The 20,396-nt window shown below is 66.8% G+C and overlaps 1 protein-coding gene across 8 annotated transcripts; it reads right to left on the minus strand.

Moving 5' to 3' along the window:
• Positions 1-550: 550 nt before the first annotated feature.
• Positions 551-15,535, minus strand: ARHGEF11 (Rho guanine nucleotide exchange factor 11). Of its 8 annotated transcripts, none has more exons than XM_068662724.1 (40): positions 15,400-15,535; positions 15,023-15,121; positions 14,005-14,054; positions 13,848-13,905; positions 13,216-13,394; positions 13,022-13,093; positions 12,605-12,724; positions 12,321-12,375; positions 12,157-12,233; positions 11,573-11,710; positions 11,372-11,446; positions 10,890-10,991; positions 10,417-10,515; positions 9,810-9,852; positions 9,601-9,697; positions 9,382-9,504; positions 9,164-9,187; positions 8,650-8,794; positions 8,453-8,549; positions 7,975-8,004; positions 7,628-7,754; positions 7,308-7,487; positions 6,958-7,005; positions 6,267-6,454; positions 6,034-6,180; positions 5,701-5,780; positions 5,402-5,527; positions 5,190-5,307; positions 4,772-4,950; positions 4,610-4,685; positions 4,321-4,488; positions 4,114-4,201; positions 3,897-3,998; positions 3,578-3,660; positions 3,292-3,486; positions 2,922-3,191; positions 1,847-1,942; positions 1,241-1,443; positions 954-1,128; positions 551-670 (listed from the first exon to the last, which is right to left on the minus strand). In XM_068662724.1, the coding sequence occupies exons 1-40, from the start codon at positions 15,533-15,535 to the stop codon at positions 621-623; spliced, it is 4,518 nt and encodes a 1,505-aa protein (XP_068518825.1). In that variant the 3' UTR covers positions 551-620. The 8 variants fall into 8 exon arrangements, with proteins under 8 accessions (XP_068518825.1, XP_068518822.1, XP_068518823.1 ...); XM_068662721.1 differs by having other exon boundaries at positions 7,628-7,757; XM_068662722.1 differs by having other exon boundaries at positions 11,573-11,713.
• Between the last annotated feature and the right edge of the window lie 4,861 nt (positions 15,536-20,396).

Genomic DNA, 20,396 nt, shown 5'->3' on the forward strand with positions numbered 1-20,396 from the left:
GCTTGGCTCTATTATATATAATATATATACCACACCCAGCGCCGCGCGGGGGGGGGGCACAGGCGCCCCCCCCCCCCGACCCTCGCCAGGGTCCCCCCCCCCGGGGGCTGGCTGCCTCCGATTGTCGCCGGCTGTCCCCCCCCCCCCCCTTCGGCGGGCGGTGACAAGGGGCCCCCCCCTTGCCTGGCTGTGGGGTGCTGGGGGGGGGGGGACACAGACGGGGGGGCCGCGGGGTTATTTACACGGCGGGGGGGGGGCACGTACGTACATATTTATAGGCAGCTGGGGGCTGGGGGGGGCGCGGGGGGGGCCGCAGCACGGAGAGGAACGAAACAAAGTGCATTTATACAGACTAGATCCAGCTCTCGCGGCCGGGGGGGGCGCGGGGGGGGGGGGGCTGCCATGCAGGGGGGGGGGCGGGCGGGGGTCCCGCGCTCCGTCCTTCCAGTGGGAGCCCCCCCCCGGCAGCCTGGGGCTCGAGGGTCCTCGCGCTCGCTGCCGACCCCCAGGGGGTGTGTGTGGGGGGGGGGGGCTGGCAGGCAGCTTCACACCCCCCCCCCCCACGGTTTTTGAGTGATTTTTGGGGGGAGATTCCCCCCCCCCCACGCCCCGCAGAGGGGCTAAAGGTCGGCGGTGTGAGCGGGGTCCTCGGCCAGGGGGGCTCGGCAGCCTAAAAGAGGGGGGGGGAAAAAGGGGGTGAGAGAGAGGGGGGGCGATGAGGGAGGGGGGGGCGACGAGGGAGGGGGGTTAAGGGGTGGGGGGGGCAGTGGGAAGAGGGTGGGGGGCGAGGGGAGGGGGAGAAGGGGATGAGAAGTGGGGGGGGGCACGGGAAAGGGGTGAGAAGGGGGTGGGGGGGGTGGAGAGAAGGGTAAAAAGGGGGATAACGGGGGGGGGGACGGGGAAAAAAAGGGGCTGGGGGGGGCTGGGGGGGGGGTCCAGGCACTGCCACTCACCCGGTGTGTTGGCTCTGGGGCCCTGCAGGCTCCGTAGGGTCAGGGGGCTGCCGCCCTCGGGGCTGGGGGGCCGCTGGAGCCACCCCCCCATCCCCGGGACCCCCCCGGGGGTGGCGTCGGGCGAGGGGCCGTGGCCCAGGGAGCGCAGCAGCTCCCGGTGGGCTCGTTCCAGGCCCTGGGGGGGGGCACAAAAAGAAAAGGCACGGAGTTAGGGGGGGGGGGGCAGGGGATTGGGGGTGGCCCCCCCGTCCCCAAAAAGCCCCCCCCACCGCCACGGGGGGGCTCACCTTCAGCCTGTTGAGCTTCAGGGTGAGCTGCTCGATGGTGCGGAAGATGAGGTCGATGTCGCGGGGGGGGCCGAGGGGCTCCGGGGGGGGCTCGGAGGTGCTGAGGCAGGAGGGGGGGTCCTGGAAGGGGGAGCCCCGGGGGGGGCTGGGGGGCGGCGCAGGCTTGGGGGGTCCCAGGGGCATGCTGACGTAGAAGTAGTTGCCTGCAGAGGGGGGGGGGGAAGCAGAGTTGGGGTGATGGGGGGGGGGGGGAGCATTGGGGGGGGGCTTGGTGGCCCCATGGAGTTTGGGGGGGGGGATTTATGGCAGGATCCAGCCATGGGATCGGGGGGCAGTGGGGGGGCTCGGTGGCATCCACTGGGGGGGCACGGTGCTTGGGGACACGGCCCCCCCTCCCTGGGGTCGTGCCCCCCCCCCCCCCCAAGCAGGGATGTGTCCCCCCCCCAGTGTCCCCTTTGGGGGGCTCCCAGGGACTCGGGGGTGTCCCCCCCATCACGGGGCCGCGCGTCCCTACTGGGGACATGGGGACAGCTCCTGGGACATGGGGACCCCCCCCCGGGCTGGGAATTTTTTTTTTGGGGGGGGGCACGGGGGGGGTCCCTTTACCATCTACACGAGCTCCGCCTCCTTCCTGCAGCTCGGGGTCTGCCTGGCTGCTGCCTGCAGAGGGTGGGGCCTCCGGGACCCCCTCCTGAGCCCGGGCTGCGCACCCCGAAAAGAGAGGGGGGGGGGCGGGAGGGGGGGGGGGTGAGCGGGACCCACCACCGGCACCCACCACCAGCACCCAGCACCCAGCACCAGCACCCCAATCCTGGCACCCATCAGCACCCCATCACCAGCACCCACCACCAGCACACCCAGCAGCACCCCAGCACCCCCAAAAGTGGCACCCACCAGCACCAGCACCCACCAGCACCCACCAGCAGCACCCCAATCCTGGCACCCATCAGCATCCTACCAGCAGCACCCCATCACCCAGCAGCTCCCCACCAGTAGCACCCAGCAGCACCCCAGCACCAGCACCCATCAGCATCCCACCACCAGCACCAGCACCCACCAGTAGCACCCAGCAGCACCCCAGCACCCCAATCCTGGCACCCATCAGCATCCCACCACCAGCACCCCACCAGCACCAGCACCCCAATACTGGCACCCAGCAGCTCCCCAGCATCCCACCACCAGCACCCCAGCACCAGCACCCAGAAGCTCCCCACCAGTAGCACCCCCAAAAGTGGCACCCAGCAGCATCCCACCACCAGCACCCCATCATCAGCACCCCAGCACCAGCACCCAGCAGCACCCCAGCACCCCAATCCTGGCACCCATCAGCACCCCACCACCAGCACCCCATCAGCAGCACCCCACCAGCAGCACCCCAGCACCCCCAATCCTGGCACCCATCAGGAACCCATCACCAGCACCCATTAGCACCCATTAGCACCCCAGCACCAGCACCCAGCAGCACCCACCACCAGCACCCCAATCCTGGCACCACCAGCACCCCACCACCAGCACCCACCAGCACCCACCAGCACCCAGCAGACCCCATGCAAGCAGGGAGCGAGCACCCAAACCGCATCCAGGGGCAGGTACAGGAGAAAGGGGGGGGGGTCCCCAGGTGCCTGCACCCCTACCCGGTGCTGGGGGGGTGGTGAGGGGGGGGCAGACAGCAGCCCCCTACCTTTCCGGACCACCTTGTAGCCGCCGGGCTCCTCCGGTGCCGGCCCCGTCTCGCTCGTGTCCCCCCCCCAGCTGGCTCGGGATTTGGGCTCCTGGGGGGGCGCGGGGGGCTCGGCCAGCAGCTCCTGGGAAACCGAATCCTGGCTGGAGAGCACCGAGTCCCAGCCCTGGCCCCCCCCGCTGACGGACGGCGTGGGGGTCAGGTCGTCCTCGGGCTCGGCGTCGCGGCCGGGCAGGAGCCTCCGCAGGAGCAGGAGCCGCAGGTTCTCCACTGGGATAAAGATTTTGGGGGAAAAAAGGTGGTTTTTGGGTGCCGAGCCCAGCACCTGCTCCCTAGGGCCCCCCCCCAGCTCCTCCCCGGGGGTGCTCACCGTCCTCCAGGGCCGCCTCTGCCAGCCCCTCGGCTGAGAGCGGGGTGGGCTGCGGGAGGGCTCCGGCCCCCCCCGCGGGCTCTTCCTCCCCTTCCTCCTCCTCCTCCTCCTCCTCCTCTACCTCGCTGCTGTGCGGCTCCTGGGGGAGCACCGGGGGCTTCTCCTGGCCCAGCAGCTCGGCGGGATTGTCGTCTGCTGCGGGGACACGGGGACACGGGGAGGGCTCGGAGCTGCGCCCCCCACCCCGGGGATGGGGCAGTTGGGGGGGGGCGCGGGGGGGGCTCACCTGAGGAGCTCTCCTCCGCCTCCGCCGCGGAGCTGGAGCCTCGGGACAGGATGGGGGAGACGTCGGAGTCCGGCAACACCAGGCTATGAGGATGGAAACAGGGGGTTAGGCGGGGGGGGGCAGCAGTGATAAGGGGCTGGGGGCCGTGGTGGCCACCCCCAGGTCCCCAGCAAGCCGCTTTCGGAGCAGGGGGGCACCACATCCCCAGCCCTATGGGTTTGAGGGACCCCACAGCGCGCTGGCCTTGCCCCCCCAGTGCCAACCAGCACAGACTGGGCTCCAGCCCCGGTTCCCAGTAAGCCCCCCCCCCTGTGCTCACCTGGAGGGGGTCGCACGGGTGGGCTCGGGGGTCCGGCGCTTGGGGGGGAAGGTGGCGTTCCTGGTGGAGCTCTGCACCGCCTCCTCCAGCACCTCCATCCACCTGGGTGCCCCAGAGCAGCACCCTCAGCTCCTGGGGCTGGGGTGGGAGGGGGGGGCGCACCCAGAGGAGCCCCCCCCCCACCACGTCCCCAGCGCCCGTCCCCGCTGCTCCTTACGTGTTTTTTTCGGAGGACGTCAGCGCCACCAGCTCGTAGATCTGGGGGCCCAGCTCCGACGTGCAGATGATGAAGAGGGCTCGCTTGTCTGCGCGGGGCGAAAAGAGGAGGAGGAGGAAGAGGAGGAGGAGGAGGAGGAAGAAGTGGGGGGTGCTTCGAGGACACGGAGGTCCCCCCGCCACCCGCCTCGGGTCCCCAAAGCCCTACCTGTGGCCACGGAGCGGATGAGCACCGAGTTGAGCTTGAGGACGGGGCTGAAGCTCTGCTTGTTGTCCGAGGAGCCCAGCGCCGTTTTGCTGTGGCACTTGAGCACCAGTTTCTCGTCCTGCTTCTGCAGCAGCACCAGCAGGTCCTCCAGGAGCAGCACGTGCAGGTCTGCGGACCAGGAGGGATGGTGACCCCGTGGGCATGCCCACCAGCCTCGCAGGGTCCCCAAAATGCCACCAGAGGGGTGAAAGGTTTGGGGTTCCCTGTCCCTCTCCAAAAAGCTCCGTACCCACGGTCTTGTCCTTGCTGATGCGCCAGGTGAGCGGCCCCTCGTGGATCATGCGCCGGGAGGTGAGGTCCAGGCTCTGAGAGGGGGAGCAGAGGGTGGTGGTGTGAGCGTGGCCGGCACTGGGTGACCCCCCCCCGGGTCCCCCCAGGAGCTGGGGGCTACCTTGAACTCGGCAGCCAGGGGGTTGCTGGTCCTCTCCAGCGAGGTGGCGTCCAGGCGTTTTTGGTAACCCTCCAGGCGGTGTCGGTTCTCCGCTTGCTTCACAGCCTCGTTCACGTACTTGAGGATGTCCCGGCACTGGTCCCGGGCTCGGCACAGCTTGTCGTGCTCCGAGGTGCCCGCTGCGACGGCGGAGAGCAAGTCAGGAGGAGATGGATTCCCCCCAGTTCCCCCAGTTTCCTCCCAGTTTCCCTCCAGTGCCCTCCCAGCCTGGCCAAAAAGCAGCACGGCCTCCCCACAGCCCCCAGTTTTGGCTCCGGGTGACAAGGGACAGGCACGAGCCCCACGGCCCAAAGCTGCCTGAGGTGTGCACAGCCCCCGGTGCCCCCCCAGTGCCCCCCCGGCACCCCCCAGCCCCTACCCTCGGTGTGCTTGAGGATATTCTCCAGCAGCAGCGGGTACTTGGTCAGGCGCTGCATTTCGGAGATGATCAAGTCCTTGAGCTGCAGGCGCCGGCACTGCGGGTTGCTTTCTGCTTCCTAGGGCGGGAGGAAGAGGATGAAGGCTCCGAAGTGCCACGGGGGCGAGCCGGGAGAGCCTTGGAGCGAGGAGAGACCCAGGAGAGGAGCCAACCTGCATGAAGATCTGGAAGCGGGTCTCCTTGCGCTGCTTGGTTTTGATCAGCTCCAGGGCGATGGACTGGTACGAGCAGAAGTCCGCGGTCACCTGCTGGATTTCCTCCTTGGCCAGGCCGTCAAACTGGGGGGGGGGGGAGCACAGTGGGGGTCTCAGTCACCACCAGGCTTGGCCCTCCCCTCCCTGACCCCATCTGTGTTCTCCCAGAGCTCGTCCACCCCCAGTGCCCTGGCTCCACAGAGCCCCCTCTACCCCTCGCCGTCCATCCTCACGGAGAAAGAGCCGTCCCTCCTTACCCGAGACAGCATGAGATCCCCGATTTCCTTGATGATTGGTCCTTCTTCCCGGAGCTTCTTCATGGATTCGGAGAGAGAATCTGGGTGAGGATGTGAGAAAATGAGAAATGAGCTTGGATGCTCGAAGGAAACCTGCCAAGGAGCGCGGCACCGACGCCCGCCCTTCAATGCCACGCAAAGGTTGGCGACGCTCGGGCATCCCGGAGGTGGGCACCGGCAGATCCCCGAATTTAACAGGCTCTGGAGAGCCACCAGGAGAGGGAAAGGAGAGGGCAGGGACGGGACGGTGCTGCCAGCTCTGCGGGGAGGGAGAGAGAGGAGGAGGAGGCTCACTGTGGATTTCGATCACGTCGGGGAGGTTGGGGAAGAGCAGCGCCAGCTCCTCGCGGGACAGCAGGCTCTCCTTCCTCATCCGCTGGTAGAAGAGGAGGTCGAGGACCCTCAGGATGCGGAGGTGAGACCCTTCCGTGGCAAAGAGCTCTGCGCGAGAGGCAGGCGGGCTTGGGGACGTCCCCCTGGAGCCCCCCCGAGGTGGCGATGGGGGCGGGAGACCCCCGGCTCCTTACCGTTGATCACCTCCTGCCGGTCGATCTCTTTCTGCGGCAGGCTGGCCAGCACCTCCCTGCCCACCGTGTGCTGCCAGTTCTGCGAGTCCAGCTCGGGCTCCAGGTCCGAGAGCTGCCCCTGCTCGTCCTCCAGGAGGTGAGGAAGGAAGGGGTCGACGCCGAAACCCAGGCTGGGCGACTCGATGCTCCTGGGAGGGTGAAAGGCGGCGGTGGGAGTACGCCGCGGCCGCGGCAGCCAGCGAGCCCGCCCGCCTGCAGCACTCCCGGCACAGCCAATATCTACCTGGGCCCTATTTCGGCTTGAACCCGGGACCTTCAGCACAAGAAGCACAAGCCTCTGACTCTCGAGCTAACAGACTAGGTCCCCCAGCAGCCAGCTACATAGGTCCATTAAGCTCCTGCGTGAGACACAAGGGAACAGAGGTGCCCCCTACCCCCCGAGGACGGGGAGCTGACCTTTACGCAGCGGCACTGCGCCAAGCCGGAGGCATCTCCGGGGACTCCCTCCCGGGGGCAGCCCTGGGCGTCGCTTCCCCTTGTGCTCTGGCCAAGGCCCCGGGGGTGTGGGAAGGGAGAAGAAGCTAGGCAGAGCCCCTCTGACCCCCCCCCAGGTCCCCCCTACAGTGACCCCTCCTGCTCTGTAGGGAACCGGCGCGGTAGAGGCGATGGCAGCGTTGGCCGGGCCACTCACCTGCGTCCCATCTTGGGCGTGTAGGGGGGCGTGGGGTTTTCCAGCGACCTGGGAAAGGGACAGGAGCATCACCCGCGAGCCCCCTCTGCCCACCCTGCAGCGTTTCCCACGGGATTTAACCCAATTTTCCCCCCCGTTTCCCATGACAAACGTCAGCCCCGGAGCTCTGCGGGCACCCGGGCGCTGCAGCCACCGTCCCATTCGCTTGGCCTCGACCCACGGAGCCTGCCCAGGAGGCTTTTTCTCAGCCCAAGGGGAAGTTTCAAGCCCCTGAGCATCCCAAATCCCTCCTGAAGGCCATGGGGAACCCAGGCCCCCCCCCCAGCTTGTGCTCCAGCAGCGGCTCCCACCTGGTGGACAGGCTGGAGGCGGAGGACGACGCCGACTGGTGAAGCCTGGTGGCCTCGGCTGCGGCGTCCATGTCCACGTCGCTGCGGGAGCGGGGCACGTTTTCTGCTTTCCGAGATTTCTTCATCTCCTCACGGCCTTTCAAGCTCTCCGAGCGGCCCAGCTTCACCTCGGCGCGGGAGCTGCAGCGGGGAGACAAAGCCGGGGGCGGTCAGGCCGAGCCCGGAGAGGCACCAGGGGCACAAACGTGCAAGAAAACTCAGGGTCCTGGCCAAAAAGAGCCCCCGGGACCACCGAGGGCACCCGGCAGCCTCCACCCTACCCGTCAGCCTCCAGCAGGTCCTCGGGGAAGCTGCCGGTGGAGAGGCGCTGCGTGCCGGGCTCCTGGCTCTCGTAATGCTGGTTGTTCTCAAAGTGCTGGATAATGTTCCTCACATTGCCGGGTTTGACTGCTGGGGCGAAGGCGAGGAAGGGACCTTGGTGAGGGTGGGCAGGAGGAGCTGCAGGAGCTCAGCACGGGGGTGTCCCCAAGGCCAGCGGGGAGCACCGGGGAGACGTCCCGAGCGCGCGCGCGCCCTCCTCCCGCCCCAACGCTGGGTGCCTCGGGGGGGGGATAAACCAAAACCAAGCGCATGAGGTGAATGGCAAATAAAAGAAGAGGCCTTTTACCTTCGACAGGGGACAAAGGGACATGAAATGCTGAAAGGAAAAACAAAAATGAGATGTCAAATCAATCCTGCGTTTCAGCGGCGAAGGAGGCAGGGAGGGAGCGAGTGAGCTGACGGCATGAGAACTGAAAGCAGAAGGGGAGGAAGGGGAACACACACGGCTGGGGGCACACGTGCGGAGGCTCTCCACCACCCCAGCAGCTCCTGGGCCTTGGCAGCCTGCAGGATGGGGTTATTTCGGATGAATTTTGGGGAGAGCTCAGCTCAGATCCCTTCCTGCTCCCCTCAAAGCCAGGTGGGAGCACGGACGGTCCAGATAACGGGATCCCAGCGGGCGGCTGGAGGAGGAGAGCGGCGGGGGAGCTGCTGAGAGGTGCCTGCTGCGGGCCAAGGGGAGCCAAGGGCAGGCGGGTGGCTGCAGGTCTCCTCCGGCAGCAGGGCGGTGGTGAAACGGAGTCCCAGAAGGTGCCGGTACTCACTGCTCTGGGAGGAGATTTTGGGCTTCCCGATGTACTTGAGGATGGGGTTGCGCTTCTTGTCTTCCATGGCATCCTTCTCCTTCTTCGCGCTGCTGCTCTGTTGGGACACCCGAGAGGAACGTTGGTGTCACCCCAACCTCAGGAGGGGCAGCACCATCCCCGAGGGCTGCGAGCCAGCCAGCCAGGCCCCCCCCCACCTTTTTGGCTTTGGGGAAGAAGGGCAGCCACTTGTCCTTGTCCGGGAGGGCTTGCGCCTTCTCGCTGGCGCTGGCCACGCGCGGCTCCCGGCTGCGGATGCCTGTGTGGTTCATGTACGTGCTGAGGGCAAAGGCCATGGGGGAGCTGGAAGAGAGCAGAGCGTGAGCTGGGGGGGAGGCACCGGGACGCAGCGGTGCGGGGTGGAGGGGGTGAACGAGGCCAGGACGGGTGTGGGGTGCCCGGAGGTGACGGCTGAGAAGGGAGGAGAAGGGCAGGAAGCCTTCGAGAGGGTGAGCTGGGGAACCCTGAGGTGAGCGCTCACCCTGCTCCTTCCCCGGGGCCACCCCGAGAGCCCCCGGGGGCGCACGGCACTGGGACAGGGTGCCCTGGGCCAGCACGGGGAGGGGGTGCCCCTACACCTCCTGTCTGAGCCCCCCCCCTTTTGCCTCCTGAGCTACCGCCCGCAGCGCAGCCGCGTCTGGGCGCACGCCTGCCACGTGCAGGGTCACTCACCTCCTGTCCTCTTCATATTTGGACCTGGAAAGAGAGACAGGGAGGGATGAAAGAGCTTCTTGGGAAGGGGTTCCCCTGCTCAGCCCCCAGTGGGGTGCTCCCAGCTCCGAGCCCTTCCTCCCCCCCGTGTCCCCCCGATGCCAGCGCGCCCAGCTCCCGCTCCAAAATCCCTTTCCCAGTCTCCCCCAGTAAGGCCGGGGAGGTGGCAGGGCACTCACAGGATGTCACCCAGCTGGGCCAGCTGCTTCTCGGCCACTTGCCGCTCCTTCTGGGGGTCCCCGTCCAGGTCGAGGAGGTCGTTCTCCCCGTACAGGCTCCCCAAGCCCATGGTGCGCTTCGTCCTGGGGACACACGCGGGGCTCAGCGCCACGAGCCCGGGGCACCGGGTGCTGGAACGGGGAGGGGGGAGCACGAGGAGCTCCGTGCCGCTGGGCCACCTGTAATCCTGGATCTGCTCCTGGATTTCGGGCATCACCATCTCCTGAGCCTCAAAGAGGGCGGCTCGGACATCGTCCCCGTTCCGCAGGCGAGTCTCTGGGGGACAGAAGAGGGCAGCTGGTGGCACCGCAGCACAAAGGGAAGGGCGCAGAGGATCCCCTGGCTGCCCCCCGGGGCAGGTTGTGAGAGCTTCGCCCTCCTCACTCACCGATCTCAGCCAGGAGCTGCTCCGACACTTTCACTCGGAGAGGCTGGGGAGGGAAGGTGACACGAGAGCAGCTCAGCACCGCTTCTGCCACGCAGCGAGCAGGGCAGGAAGGGGCTGGGGGGTGCTGAAACCACGCTCACACCAGCACCGAGCTGCTGGGGAAGGTGCCCGTGCTCCTGCACCACCACCCGGCGCTGCTGCAGCCACGAGCTGAGAGCCTCAACGCTCCCAAACACACAAACGCCCGGCACTCAGCACCCAAAATACAAAATCCTCCGGAGCAGCGGGAGCGAAACCTGCTCCTCCAAGCAGCAGGTGCCCCAGGAGGGCGAACGGCAGAGCCCCGAGCCCCATCCTCGCTGCCAGGAGGATGCTCCTGCTGCTTCTCCTGCCCCTCCTGCCCCGAGCTGCCGGGTGCCGAGGCTGCTCCCGTTGTGCAACGCGGGGGCACGCTCCTTACGCAACCAGAGGAACCAGCAAAGCGACGGCAGCGGCGAAAACGCCGTTACAAAAAGGGCCCTTGTGCAAGGGACGTGACACCGACGTGCGAGGCTGGCTCTGCAGCCGAATCCCCTCCCCAGGCAGGCTCGCAGCCCCGCTTCCTCACCGCGTTCCTCTCCAAGAAGATGTTCCAGATTTCCTTTCCCAAGCCCCGGGAATCCTTCGCGGCCGCCTGCTGGCACACGTCTGCGCATAAGTAGAAGAGCTGCGAGGAGGGGAGAGCGGAGGTGGTCAGCGGGGAGGGGAGGAGAGGGGAGGGTTCGAGGCAGGAAGGTGAAAACGCTACGGCCGTAAAACAGGAAACGATGGCGGGGGTCCGGGGAGGGCAGCACCCTCCCCGTGCCACGCCTGGGAGGAAGGGGAGGCCGTGTAACCCTACACTGGGCTTTCCCCTCGCCGCAGGCACAGCTGGGGACGCGGCTGGCTGGCAGCTGCCTGCAGCAGGAGCCGGCTGCCGGAGCTCTGCGCCGAGCCTGCGCCTCGCCAGGGCGCTCTGCAAAACGTCAGCGCCCTGCGGGACCCCGAACGCGCTGCCCCGTGGATGTTTCCCCCCCCAATTTTGTGTCTGTAAGGTCTCACCAGGGGGCTGGGGTCAGCCTGGGAGAAGATGTAGCGCAGGAAGACCCCCAAGTGCGCCGGCCGCGACTTCAGCTTGGCCAGGTCCTGGAAGAGGGAGTCGCACTGCAGGACCCGGGGGAGAAAGCAGCGGTTAGGCAGGGAAGGAACCGAATTCTCCAAATTATCCCCACCCCGCAGCTCAGCGCTGCCTTCAACCCCAGCCCCTGTTCCCCATTTCCCACCCCACTGGGACCACCGGCTGACCCTGGAGCAGCACCGCTGGCTCCACTGGGGACATTCCCGTCCCCAAAGTGGGAGAGGTGACAGCAGGGGCTGGGTGACGGGGGCAACACGGCTGAAACCCTCCTTGGGTGGATTTCTAAATGCCACCGCTTCCCGGGCACTGGTGACAAAGGGAAGGCGGTGGGAGGGGTGCCAGCCCCGTCCCCTGAACCCATCCCGCCACCCCAATGAAATGGGATGAAGAATTTGGCCGCCGTTACCTCGTTGTTGAAGTACCCCGGGTCGTAATCCTCCTCCGGCCCGATGATGAGGGGGCGTCCCGTGCGCTCCGATCCCTGCAGGGGATGGGGGACGGTGCTGGGAGCCAGGCGCCGGCTTTGGGGAGCGCAGGGACACCCACCGGGTCCTTCCCAGCACCCAGCACCCAGCCCACCCCCAGGGCAGGATCGTCCCCGTCCTACCTGCTCGGCGGTGGGGGCGAAGGGGGTGTCGGAGCCCTGGCGGCGGTGGTGCTGGTAGAGCCGGGAGGTGATGACCGGGGAGGTGCGCGGGCTGTCCAGGCCGTGGTCGGAGAGGACGGAGTTGCGGTTCAGGGACATCTGCTGGGGATGACAGTGAGGTGACGGAGGGGACGGGGCTGGGGGCGGCTCTCGCCCACCCGGGTGAGGTTTTTGGGGCTGTCTCGGGGGCAGTTTCCAGCTCAGAGACCCCCAGACCCCGTTCGCAATGGGTCTGGGGAAACTTGGACACCACATCCGTGCTCCGGGGCTACTGGGAGGGATTTAAGACTGGGACCACGAGCCCTGGTGCGCCTCATTTCAGGATCTGTCTTACATCACCCAAAAATTCAGAGCTGAGACTGCGTTACGAGGAATTCAGCTGGCTCAGAAGGTGAAGAAGCAATCACAACCACAAAGCCAGGTCCTCGGTGCGCAGCGCCCTCCATCCGAGCCTCGCCGCTGTCCTCAGCCCCCCCGGGTGAGGGGCAGTGGGTTTCCAACCCCATTTATCCCCCCCCCCAGCAGCGGCTGGGGCTCGCTCTCACCTCGCTGACGGAGGGGAACCGCTCGGTGCCCGACTCCAAGCCGCTGTCACCGTCCTGAGAGTCCAGCGAGAGGCGGCCTGGGAACGGAGACGAGGCTGAGCCCCGCGTTTGGGACTGCCCCACGCAGCGGGACGGGGAAGGGCCGAGCTGCCGGCACCGCTCACCTTCTGCTGCTCTGAAAGCGGCCAAGCCGGGGTCCCCGCAGAGCCGCCCCGAATCCTGCAAGGAGAGGAGGTGCTGGGACGCCACCAAGCGCGTGGGGACACCCGGGGATGGAGCGAGGGGACACCCAGCTGCAGCAGCTCCCACCCACAGCAGAAAATTTGGGGAAGCGCAAACATCTCCGCCACCATGCCCGGCCACCTGCAGCCCCAGGACACCCGAATCTTAACCAGGACGTCCCAACTCCCAATAATTTCCCCCAAAACTGTCAAACATCTCAACCTACCACGGAGCCGCCGGTCTCCTGGAGGATTTTGAGCTGCAGCTGGCTGACCCGCCGGCGCGCCCCCTCGATCTGCTCCTCCACCACGGTGGCAGGGTTGCGGCTGTACGCCTCGTAGAAGCGCTGAGAGGAGAGGAGAGGATGCTCAGCAGGGCCCCGAGCCCCTCAGCTCACCCCAAAACCCGAGAGAAAAGGGAAAAGGAGCAGCTGAAGGGGTCAGCGGGCTGAGAGGGCACCCGCGTGCTGCGGGTCAGCACCCCAATATCCTCCCTCTCCCCAAATGCCAGCGCAGCCTGGTGGAGACGCTGCGGACTGTGGGATGCTGCGAGCTGGGATGAGGGGCTGAGAGAGGCGAGGTGCCCCCCAGGGGAGGAAAAATCCACCCGGGAGGAGGATTTCTTTGGAGGAAAAACGCCGTACCTGCAGCTCTGCCTCCTCCTGCCGCAGCATGTTGCGGAGAATCTGCGTGGCGTGCTTCTGGACCTCGGGGTCCTGCAAGGGAGGGAGGGGGGGGCACGAGAGAGAGGGGCTGAGCTCTGCACATCTTGCCCCCCCTGGCCACGCAGGGGGGGAGGCAGGCAGGGAGGGGGGCAGCAATGGGGAGGGTGCCCGACCTGCAGGGGTTTGGGGCCGGTGATGCGCTGCGGTGGTGGGAGCGGAGGGGGTGGAGGTGGCGGGGGGCAAGCGGGGGCGAGGCGGGGAGCCCCCGGCGTGCTGACGTCTGGCTGCGAGTTGGAGAGCCCCACCGACGGCGGGGGGGAGCCCAGGAGGGTCAGAGCCACGTAGGCACCAGCTGGAAGGAGCCGGGAGCAGGAGGGGAAGGGGATGGAGAGAAAAAGAAGTGTTATTCACTGCCTGGACCCCAAAAATCGGGCAAGCGTCACGGTGCTGGGGTGGTGACGTCCCCGTCCCTGTGAGCCTGTGCAGGAAGGACCAGGACGGGTTTTCTCATCTTTTTCCCCATCTTTATGCCCCACAGCTGGGGATTTACGATGAGCCTCGACCCCCCAGGAGCAAAAAAGGATGGAAAGCTCTGGGCTCGAGGCACCCCTGTGCCCTCCACCCAGGGGGAAAACCACAGCAGCACGGGCAGGATGGAGAAGCTGCTGGTTCTGCCTGGCTTCTCTTTTTTTTTAGGGCTATGTTTTCCCTGCCGTGGGGCAGACCGTGCCCATTAGGGGCTGAGCCACCCCCGTTGTGTCCATGCGCCCCCCCCACCTCCTCCAGAGCCCCCGTCCGTACTCACACTTGATCAGCTTGACCACCTCGAGGTGGGAGCTGTTGGTCACCATCATGCCGTTCACCTGGCGGGGAGAGGAGAAAAGAGGAGAGGAGGAAAGGAACAGCGTCAGGCTGGGGCGTGGGGGGCAGCAGCGGCGAGGGGGGGGTCCGGGGGTGCTCACCTTGACGATGCGGTCGCCCTCCTGCACCCCGGCTCTCATGGCTGCTCCTCCTGCCACACAGTGGGGACACGGGGACGTCACCCAGGGCAGTGGCACGAAGCCCTGCACAGCCCCCCAGCCCCAGCTTTTTCCAGCCCTGGCTGGAGCTGGGACCCCCCCCACCCCCAAATCCGGGTTCCCCCCATCCCCAGGGCCCCCTGCCCGTCCCCGGAGCCGCCTCCATCCAAAGGCAGGAGCGGGATCCAGGAGGAGCAGCGCTGCTCTGCCTCCTCTCCCCCCCTCCCCGGCTCTGTAACAAAGCCGTGGAGGTTAAAAGACGCGAAAAATGCTCTTTTCTCCCCAGCCAAAACCGAGAGGAAATGTTTCCATCAGCTCCCGACTCCGGGCCAAGGACCCGAGACACGGCAGCGAGCTCGGGGAGTGGAAAGTCCACGGGATTGCCGGGATTCCTCCGGCTTCAGCGCTCGCCTTGCTGGCAGCTGGAGGAGCCTGGGGGGTCCAGGAGTCCCCCCCTATCCTCACCGGGGCACCCACGCACCCCTGGCCATGCACTGAGGGTCCCCATCCCCATCCCCCTTGGGACGAGGGGGGTTCTCTCCACGCAGCTCCCGGTGCAGGAGAGAGGAGCCGCGGCGCTCCCCAGCTCTCCAAACTCGCAGCGTTTTCCCTTCCCTATATTCTCATTTTTCCTGGCTTTCGGGCTAGAAAGCGAAGGGGGGGGGGGAGAAGGGGGGGGGAGGAGGTGGGAACATCCGCTGTAAAATAAGCAGCTCATTGTCTGTCTAAATTGCTGCTCCCAGCCCCGCCACCCCGCAAAGTCATTATACAGCAGAAGCGGCAGCGCAGCGCCAAGAGCTGCTGGGGCTGTGTTTACCCAGGGCTCGCCAAAGGGAATTCCCCAGCCACCCACCCGCCGGCTGCACTGGGGGGGATTGGGAGGGGGGCCCTGACCTTAATTTGGCGCTGTCCCTGGGTAGTCTTACCCCAAAATCTCCTCCCTTCTCTGGGGGAACCTCACCTGGGCGCACGGACTGCACCAGGACGATGCGGTCGCCGCTGACGGTGAAGCCGAAGCCATGCTGGTCCTTCTGGATGATGACGCAGCGCTGGACCAGGCCTGGGGAGGGACGGGAGGGGAATAAAAAGTGAGGCTCCGAGCTTTGGACCCCCTGGTGCACCCGGTTTCGGGGGTCACAGCCCCTCCTTGGGCCCCCTGGCAGCAGCAGCAGCCACCCCCTCTTCTGCAGCCCCCCAGGGGCTTTTTGGCACCCCGTTTCCCTCCCCAGCCATGCCCCGGGGTGTGGATGAGAGGCACAACCAGTGCTGGGTGCTGCTGGGTGCTGCTGGGTGCTCAGCACCCCCCTGGAGAAGCCGCCGAGGGGCAGCGCAGCCCACCTGTGGTTTCGGAGGAGTCAGAGGGCTGGCGGCGGTGCCCAGGGGACCTCCGCTCCGAAGACGAATCGCCCAGGGAAGACAGGCTGCTCAACCTGCGGAGGAGGAGAGCGGGGTCGGGTGGATGGAGCAACCCCATGGCACCGCCAGGACCCCAGGACCTGTTCCCTTCTCGGCAATAACCAATGCCCGGCGCTGGAAAGCATCAGCAGCTGGCACCCATCCATCCCCCTGGCCTCAGGAAAACGTTTCTCCCAGCCCAGCCCCACCACCAGGCTTGGGGATGCTCAAGGTGTCTGGTGGAAAGAGGAGACGAACAGATCAAGAGGAGGGACACGCGACGCAGCCGCTCACGGGACCCCAAAACCACCTCCCAAAACCACCTCCCTGCGTCCTGCGCTCCCTCCGGGGCTTCTCCTCCTGCCTGGCACCGCCTCGGAGACTCGGACGCCGCCTGCACGAGTCCTCCCGGCCTTGGGAAGGAGCAGGGACGGGGGGCAGGAGGCTGAGGGGCTGCGGGAAGCCTGGGGAGGGAGCGAGCAGCCCCTGGGAGCGCACGGCACCCCTGGTGCTCCATCTCGTGCACCAGCTTGCGCCAAGCTGCCCCGTGCCGGCACCAAAATCCGGGCTGCGGGAGGTGGGGGGCACCCAGCAGGGTCCCCGCACGGCCCCAAACCTCCCCCAGGGGACGGAAAGTTGGAGCCCACGACAGCGCCAGCCCCGGAGCCTCGCTGCCGCTTTCCAAGACGCAACGGCTCCCGAAACCACAATTACAGGCGCGCTGGGGTAATTGCGCCCCTTTCCGTGGGATCAGCACTCTCCTGCGCGGCCCCTCCCTGCCTGGCACCCCCCGGCCGAGCCGGAGAGCCAGCAGGGTGCAGCCTCTGATCTCCTCGGTCCCGTTTTCAGCAGGTCACCCAGCCTCCCTTGCTGAAAAGGGGACGAAATCAGGCCTGGGGACGCACCCGTGGCCTGGGAGATTTGGCGAGGGTTTAGAGATGGGAAAAAACAGGACAGGGCCCCGCTTCGAGGGCTTTGGGAGCAGACCTGCAAGCAAACCCTAAGCCCCCCCAGCCTCGAGCTGAGCCTCGAGGCAGCTTTCCCTCCTGGCACACGGGAGGCACGGGGGGCACGGCGATCCCGCTGAGATTACCCGCGGGATTACCCGGCCGGTCAGGCGGCGCCGTTTATCCAGGCCAAGGAAGGATCGGGCTCCTCTTTTGGCATCGCCCCGGATGCGAGGACTTAAGAGGGGAGGTGCTGACGAACGAGGCTGGGGCCCGAGCAGCCTTTTAGGGCCGGCTTTAGGGCGAGCTCCCCAGTGCCCAAAAGTGCCCAAAGGTGCCCAAAGGTGCCCAAAGGTGCCCGCGTGCGCCCAGAGCCCCCAGCCCTGCCCCAGCACTATGTGGGGCGATGCCAACGCCACGCTTCCAGCGGGATCCCCTTCCCACACGACCCGCGGCAGCCAGGCCAGCGCCAGCTTATTTCTGTCTCCGAGAGTCGTTTAATTCGGCTTTGTGTAAGCTTCTTCCTAATTGACTTACGGGGAGCCAAAACGGGGCCGTTTTTAACCAAAGGCTGCGCGAGCGCTCGCGCCGGCCCAACTCGGGTCCCAAACCAGCACCCGCAGGGGGATCGGCGCTCAGGTTTTCCTACAAGTTTTAACTCCACTGCCCTTCAGGCTCCTCCGGGGCCCGAAATTCCTCGGGAATTGCCGGCTGACTCACGCCAGCGCCCCTGACTCATCGGGTCCCAGCACAGCAGGAGCAGGGCCAGGCTCCGGCCGCTCCCCCGCTCCAAACCGGCCCTCGGAGCGTCCCCGTCCCCCCCCAACCTCTCGGGTGTCCCACGCTCCGCTGGGCCCAGGGCACGTCACGTTACTAGGCTGAGGTTATTTGCCCCGATTCTGGCTATTTTTAGCTCAATTATCATCTCTGGTTGGGATCTCCCCCCTGGCAGTACGCTGAGGGTGCTGAGGCCCCCACGGCGAGGCACGAGGGCAGCCCAGCACCCGGCGGGGTCGAGGTGGGCACCGCCAGCTCTGCCCAGCTCCTTTCCCTCTTTGTCTCCTTGGGGACAGGGCGCTCTGGCCAATTCAACTCAAAAAAGTGGGAAAAAAAATAATAAAAAGGGAGAAAAATCAGCACCCACGCTCTGGAGCAAGCACCTAGGGCCCGGCCCGCGCTGCCACCTGAGGAGCCCACGCAGAGAGAACGGCACAATTAAAAAATTAAGAGGGGAACGGAATCAAACCCGCAAAGTGGGTCAGCCTCCAGCTCTTTTTTTCCTTCCAGGGCTCCAAATGGCTGCTGCCTGCAGTCCCCCCCCCCCGGGGACACGACGCTCGGACACGGGCGCGCCGGCATGGGCCTCGCCGGCGGGGCGAAAGCTGCGGGAAAGAGCGATAAATCGGGGCAAACAACGGCAAAACCACAACTTGGGGAGGGAAATGCGTGTCCCGGGGGGTGCCCGACTCGCTGCCCGGCGGGCACGGCGTCGGGATGCGGCGGTGGAGGCAGCGCTGCGCCGATGCGCCGCTCCCCGCTGCAAGCCCGCAGCCCTGCCCAGCCGCAGCCCTTCCCGTGCCGGCCGCCTCCCGATATTTGGGGACAGGAAGGAAGGAAGGAAGGAATTTCAGCTAAAAATGATTCAACTTCCTCCCCTTCCCCCCCCCCCTCCATCCCACGGCGCTGCAGAAGGAGACGGCGTTTGCCCGGCCGCATCCAGCCCCGGCGCACGTGCAGCGCCCGGCGGCTTCCTCGTCCTGCCCACGCGGGAGCCGGCTTCAGTCCCAAAAAATGCCCCCCTGCTCCCGCGGCGGGGCCCGGCCGCTCGGCTGCTGAGCGATGACGCACGGGGGGAAGCTCGTAATGATGGGTCTGCTCCCAAGTTTGTGCGCAGAGCCACATCGCAGCCTCGCCAGGGTGCTGCCGGCGGAGCGAAGCGCAGGGCGCGCGGCCCCGTCCGCACCGGGGTCCCCCCACGGCTGCCAAAAAAAAAAAACCCCGCAGTGCCAGGAGGCTGCGGTCCAACCTTGCTCATTTTGGGGCTTTTCTGCAGCAAATCTCCTCCCTGTTTATTTAATTTTAGTTTTTATTTTCGAAGGAGAGCGGCGGAGCGAAGCCTCGGCCCGTGGGTACCGATTTCCATTTTGCAAATCAGATGCAAAGCACCCCCCCCCCCCCCAGCCCTGTCCACGCTGCAGCTAACCAAATTCAAATCCCTGGGTTCCTGCAGCAGCAACCTTGCTGCAGCAGGCAGGGGATTCTGCGAGAGCTTTGTTTAAATTAAGGATTTTAATTAAAAGGAGGAAAAAGGGAAAAAAAAATAAAAAATACAAAATTAAGCCGGCGAGCGCAGCAGCCCTGCTCGTTTATTGCAGAGCAGGCGCCGTTCCCCGCGTCTCTAATTGTCTGCGTGCTGCAAATTTTGGTAATGCCAGGTCCCTACGGGGAAGCTGCACCTCGGGTTTGTAAAATGTGCCCACGGAGGGGACACGAGGGTCCGGCCACGGCCCTCGCTTGGGTCCCCGGTCCCCTCGCTTGGGTCCCCGGACCCGCAGCGCGGCGCGGGGCCCCTCGGAGTGCCCCGGTTGTGCCAAGCAGGGCAAGGGCCCGGAGTTGTGCCGCGGGAGCGTGTCCAAAAGGCTCCCGTTGCTCAAGAGCCACGAGCCGTGCCCGTGGGGGACCGGCGGCAGCAGCACGAGGGGCCACGAGAGGCGAGGAGGGGGCAGCGCCCCGCTCGGAGCCCCGTTGCCGAATGCCACCGGTCGGTACCGGACCAGCGGGGGTCACCGAGCGCCAGCAGCAGCCCCACGTGCCGGGAGCCCTCTCCTCACACCCGATTTGGTCTGAAAAAGCGCCCGTGTCATCCTTCCCCTCCCTGCCCGCGAGGGAAGCGCGCCGTGGGAGCGAGGAGGGAGCCAGCCGGGGCCGGGATCCCGAGCCCCCGCGAAGGAAACGCGGTTCCCACGCGGCGCAGGGCCCGGATCCGCCACGAACGGGGCCGGAGCCTGCGGGGAAAGGCAGCGAGCGGCTCGGGATGGAGGACGAGCACCAAACCCTACCCAAAAACTCCCCGCCTGCGCCGCCGGGGCCGATCAGCCCCGGATAAACCCGGCCTGGCTGAGCTGGATGCGCCAGCGGCCGCCGAGAGCGGCTTTGGGGTGCGAGATGTGGGTACGGCGGTGAGATAGGGAACAGCCGGCCCCACAGCGGGGCGAGGTGTGGGTATGGGGTGAGATAGGGAATAACCTGCCCCGTGGGGCGGCGAGGTGTGGGTATAGGGTGAGATAAGGAATAACCTGCCCCGAGGGGACGTCTGCTCCCCAAAACGCCCTGGTGGAGGCGAGCCGTGCGCCCCGCGGCGGGGCAGCTCGCGGCTCCGAACAACGAGGACTCGGGGAAACGCCTCCTGTGGGGTCGTCCCCTGGCCAAAAACTCCCCCAGGAGGGAGGCCGAGCCCAAGTGGGAACCCCCCCGGGCCCCGGCTGCCCCCCTGCTCTCCATAAAAGCACCCCGAGGAGCCCCGTGGGGGGAGAAATCCCTCGCCTCGCCCCCTTCCCACGGTGCCGGCGGCTTCGAGAAGCGGCTCCGGGGCCTTGGGGCACCTGACCCTAAAGAGCGGCGCCCCCCGGGGGCTTTTATTTCTCCTGCTCCCCCAACCAACGGACCCCAAAAGCGAACCCCCTGGTTTTGGGGTGGTTTGGAAGGCCCCCGCTCCACCCCGAGTTTCTCCCACGGGCAGGGTCAGCCCAGCACCCAACGGGGGCACCGTGCCCCCAGCGGGGCTCCCCGCGCCCTCCGGGGGTGCTCGGGGCGAGCACCGTCCCCCCCCTAAACCCCAAACCCTGCCCCACGCTCGGGGCCGTCACACGAGTGGGGTCGCAGCCCCATCCTACAGCGCCGTGTCCCCACAGGGGCATGCCTGACGGGGGTCCCCAAAATTGAGCCTTGGCCATTTGGGGACCCCCGGCGCAGCCCCCCAGCCCCTCGCCCTCC

Source organism: Anas acuta, chromosome 28 (assembly GCF_963932015.1).
Source record: "Anas acuta chromosome 28, bAnaAcu1.1, whole genome shotgun sequence".
Lineage (NCBI taxonomy): Eukaryota > Metazoa > Chordata > Aves > Anseriformes > Anatidae > Anas > Anas acuta.

What these genes read in the sequence shown, in the direction of transcription:
- ARHGEF11 (XM_068662720.1), bottom strand. Translation starts at nt 15,535, where the DNA reads ATGGGGTTGCTCCATCCACCCGACCCCGCTCTCCTCCTCCGCAGGTTG. An exon ending in TGACTCCTCCGAAACCACAG is followed by an intron (nt 15,122 to 15,399) that starts GTGGGCTGCGCT and finishes GTCCCTCCCCAG; the next exon opens with GCCTGGTCCAGCGCTGCGTC. An exon ending in CCGGCAGGAGGTGATCAACG is followed by an intron (nt 6,181 to 6,266) that starts GTAAGGAGCCGG and finishes CCTCTCGCGCAG; the next exon opens with AGCTCTTTGCCACGGAAGGG.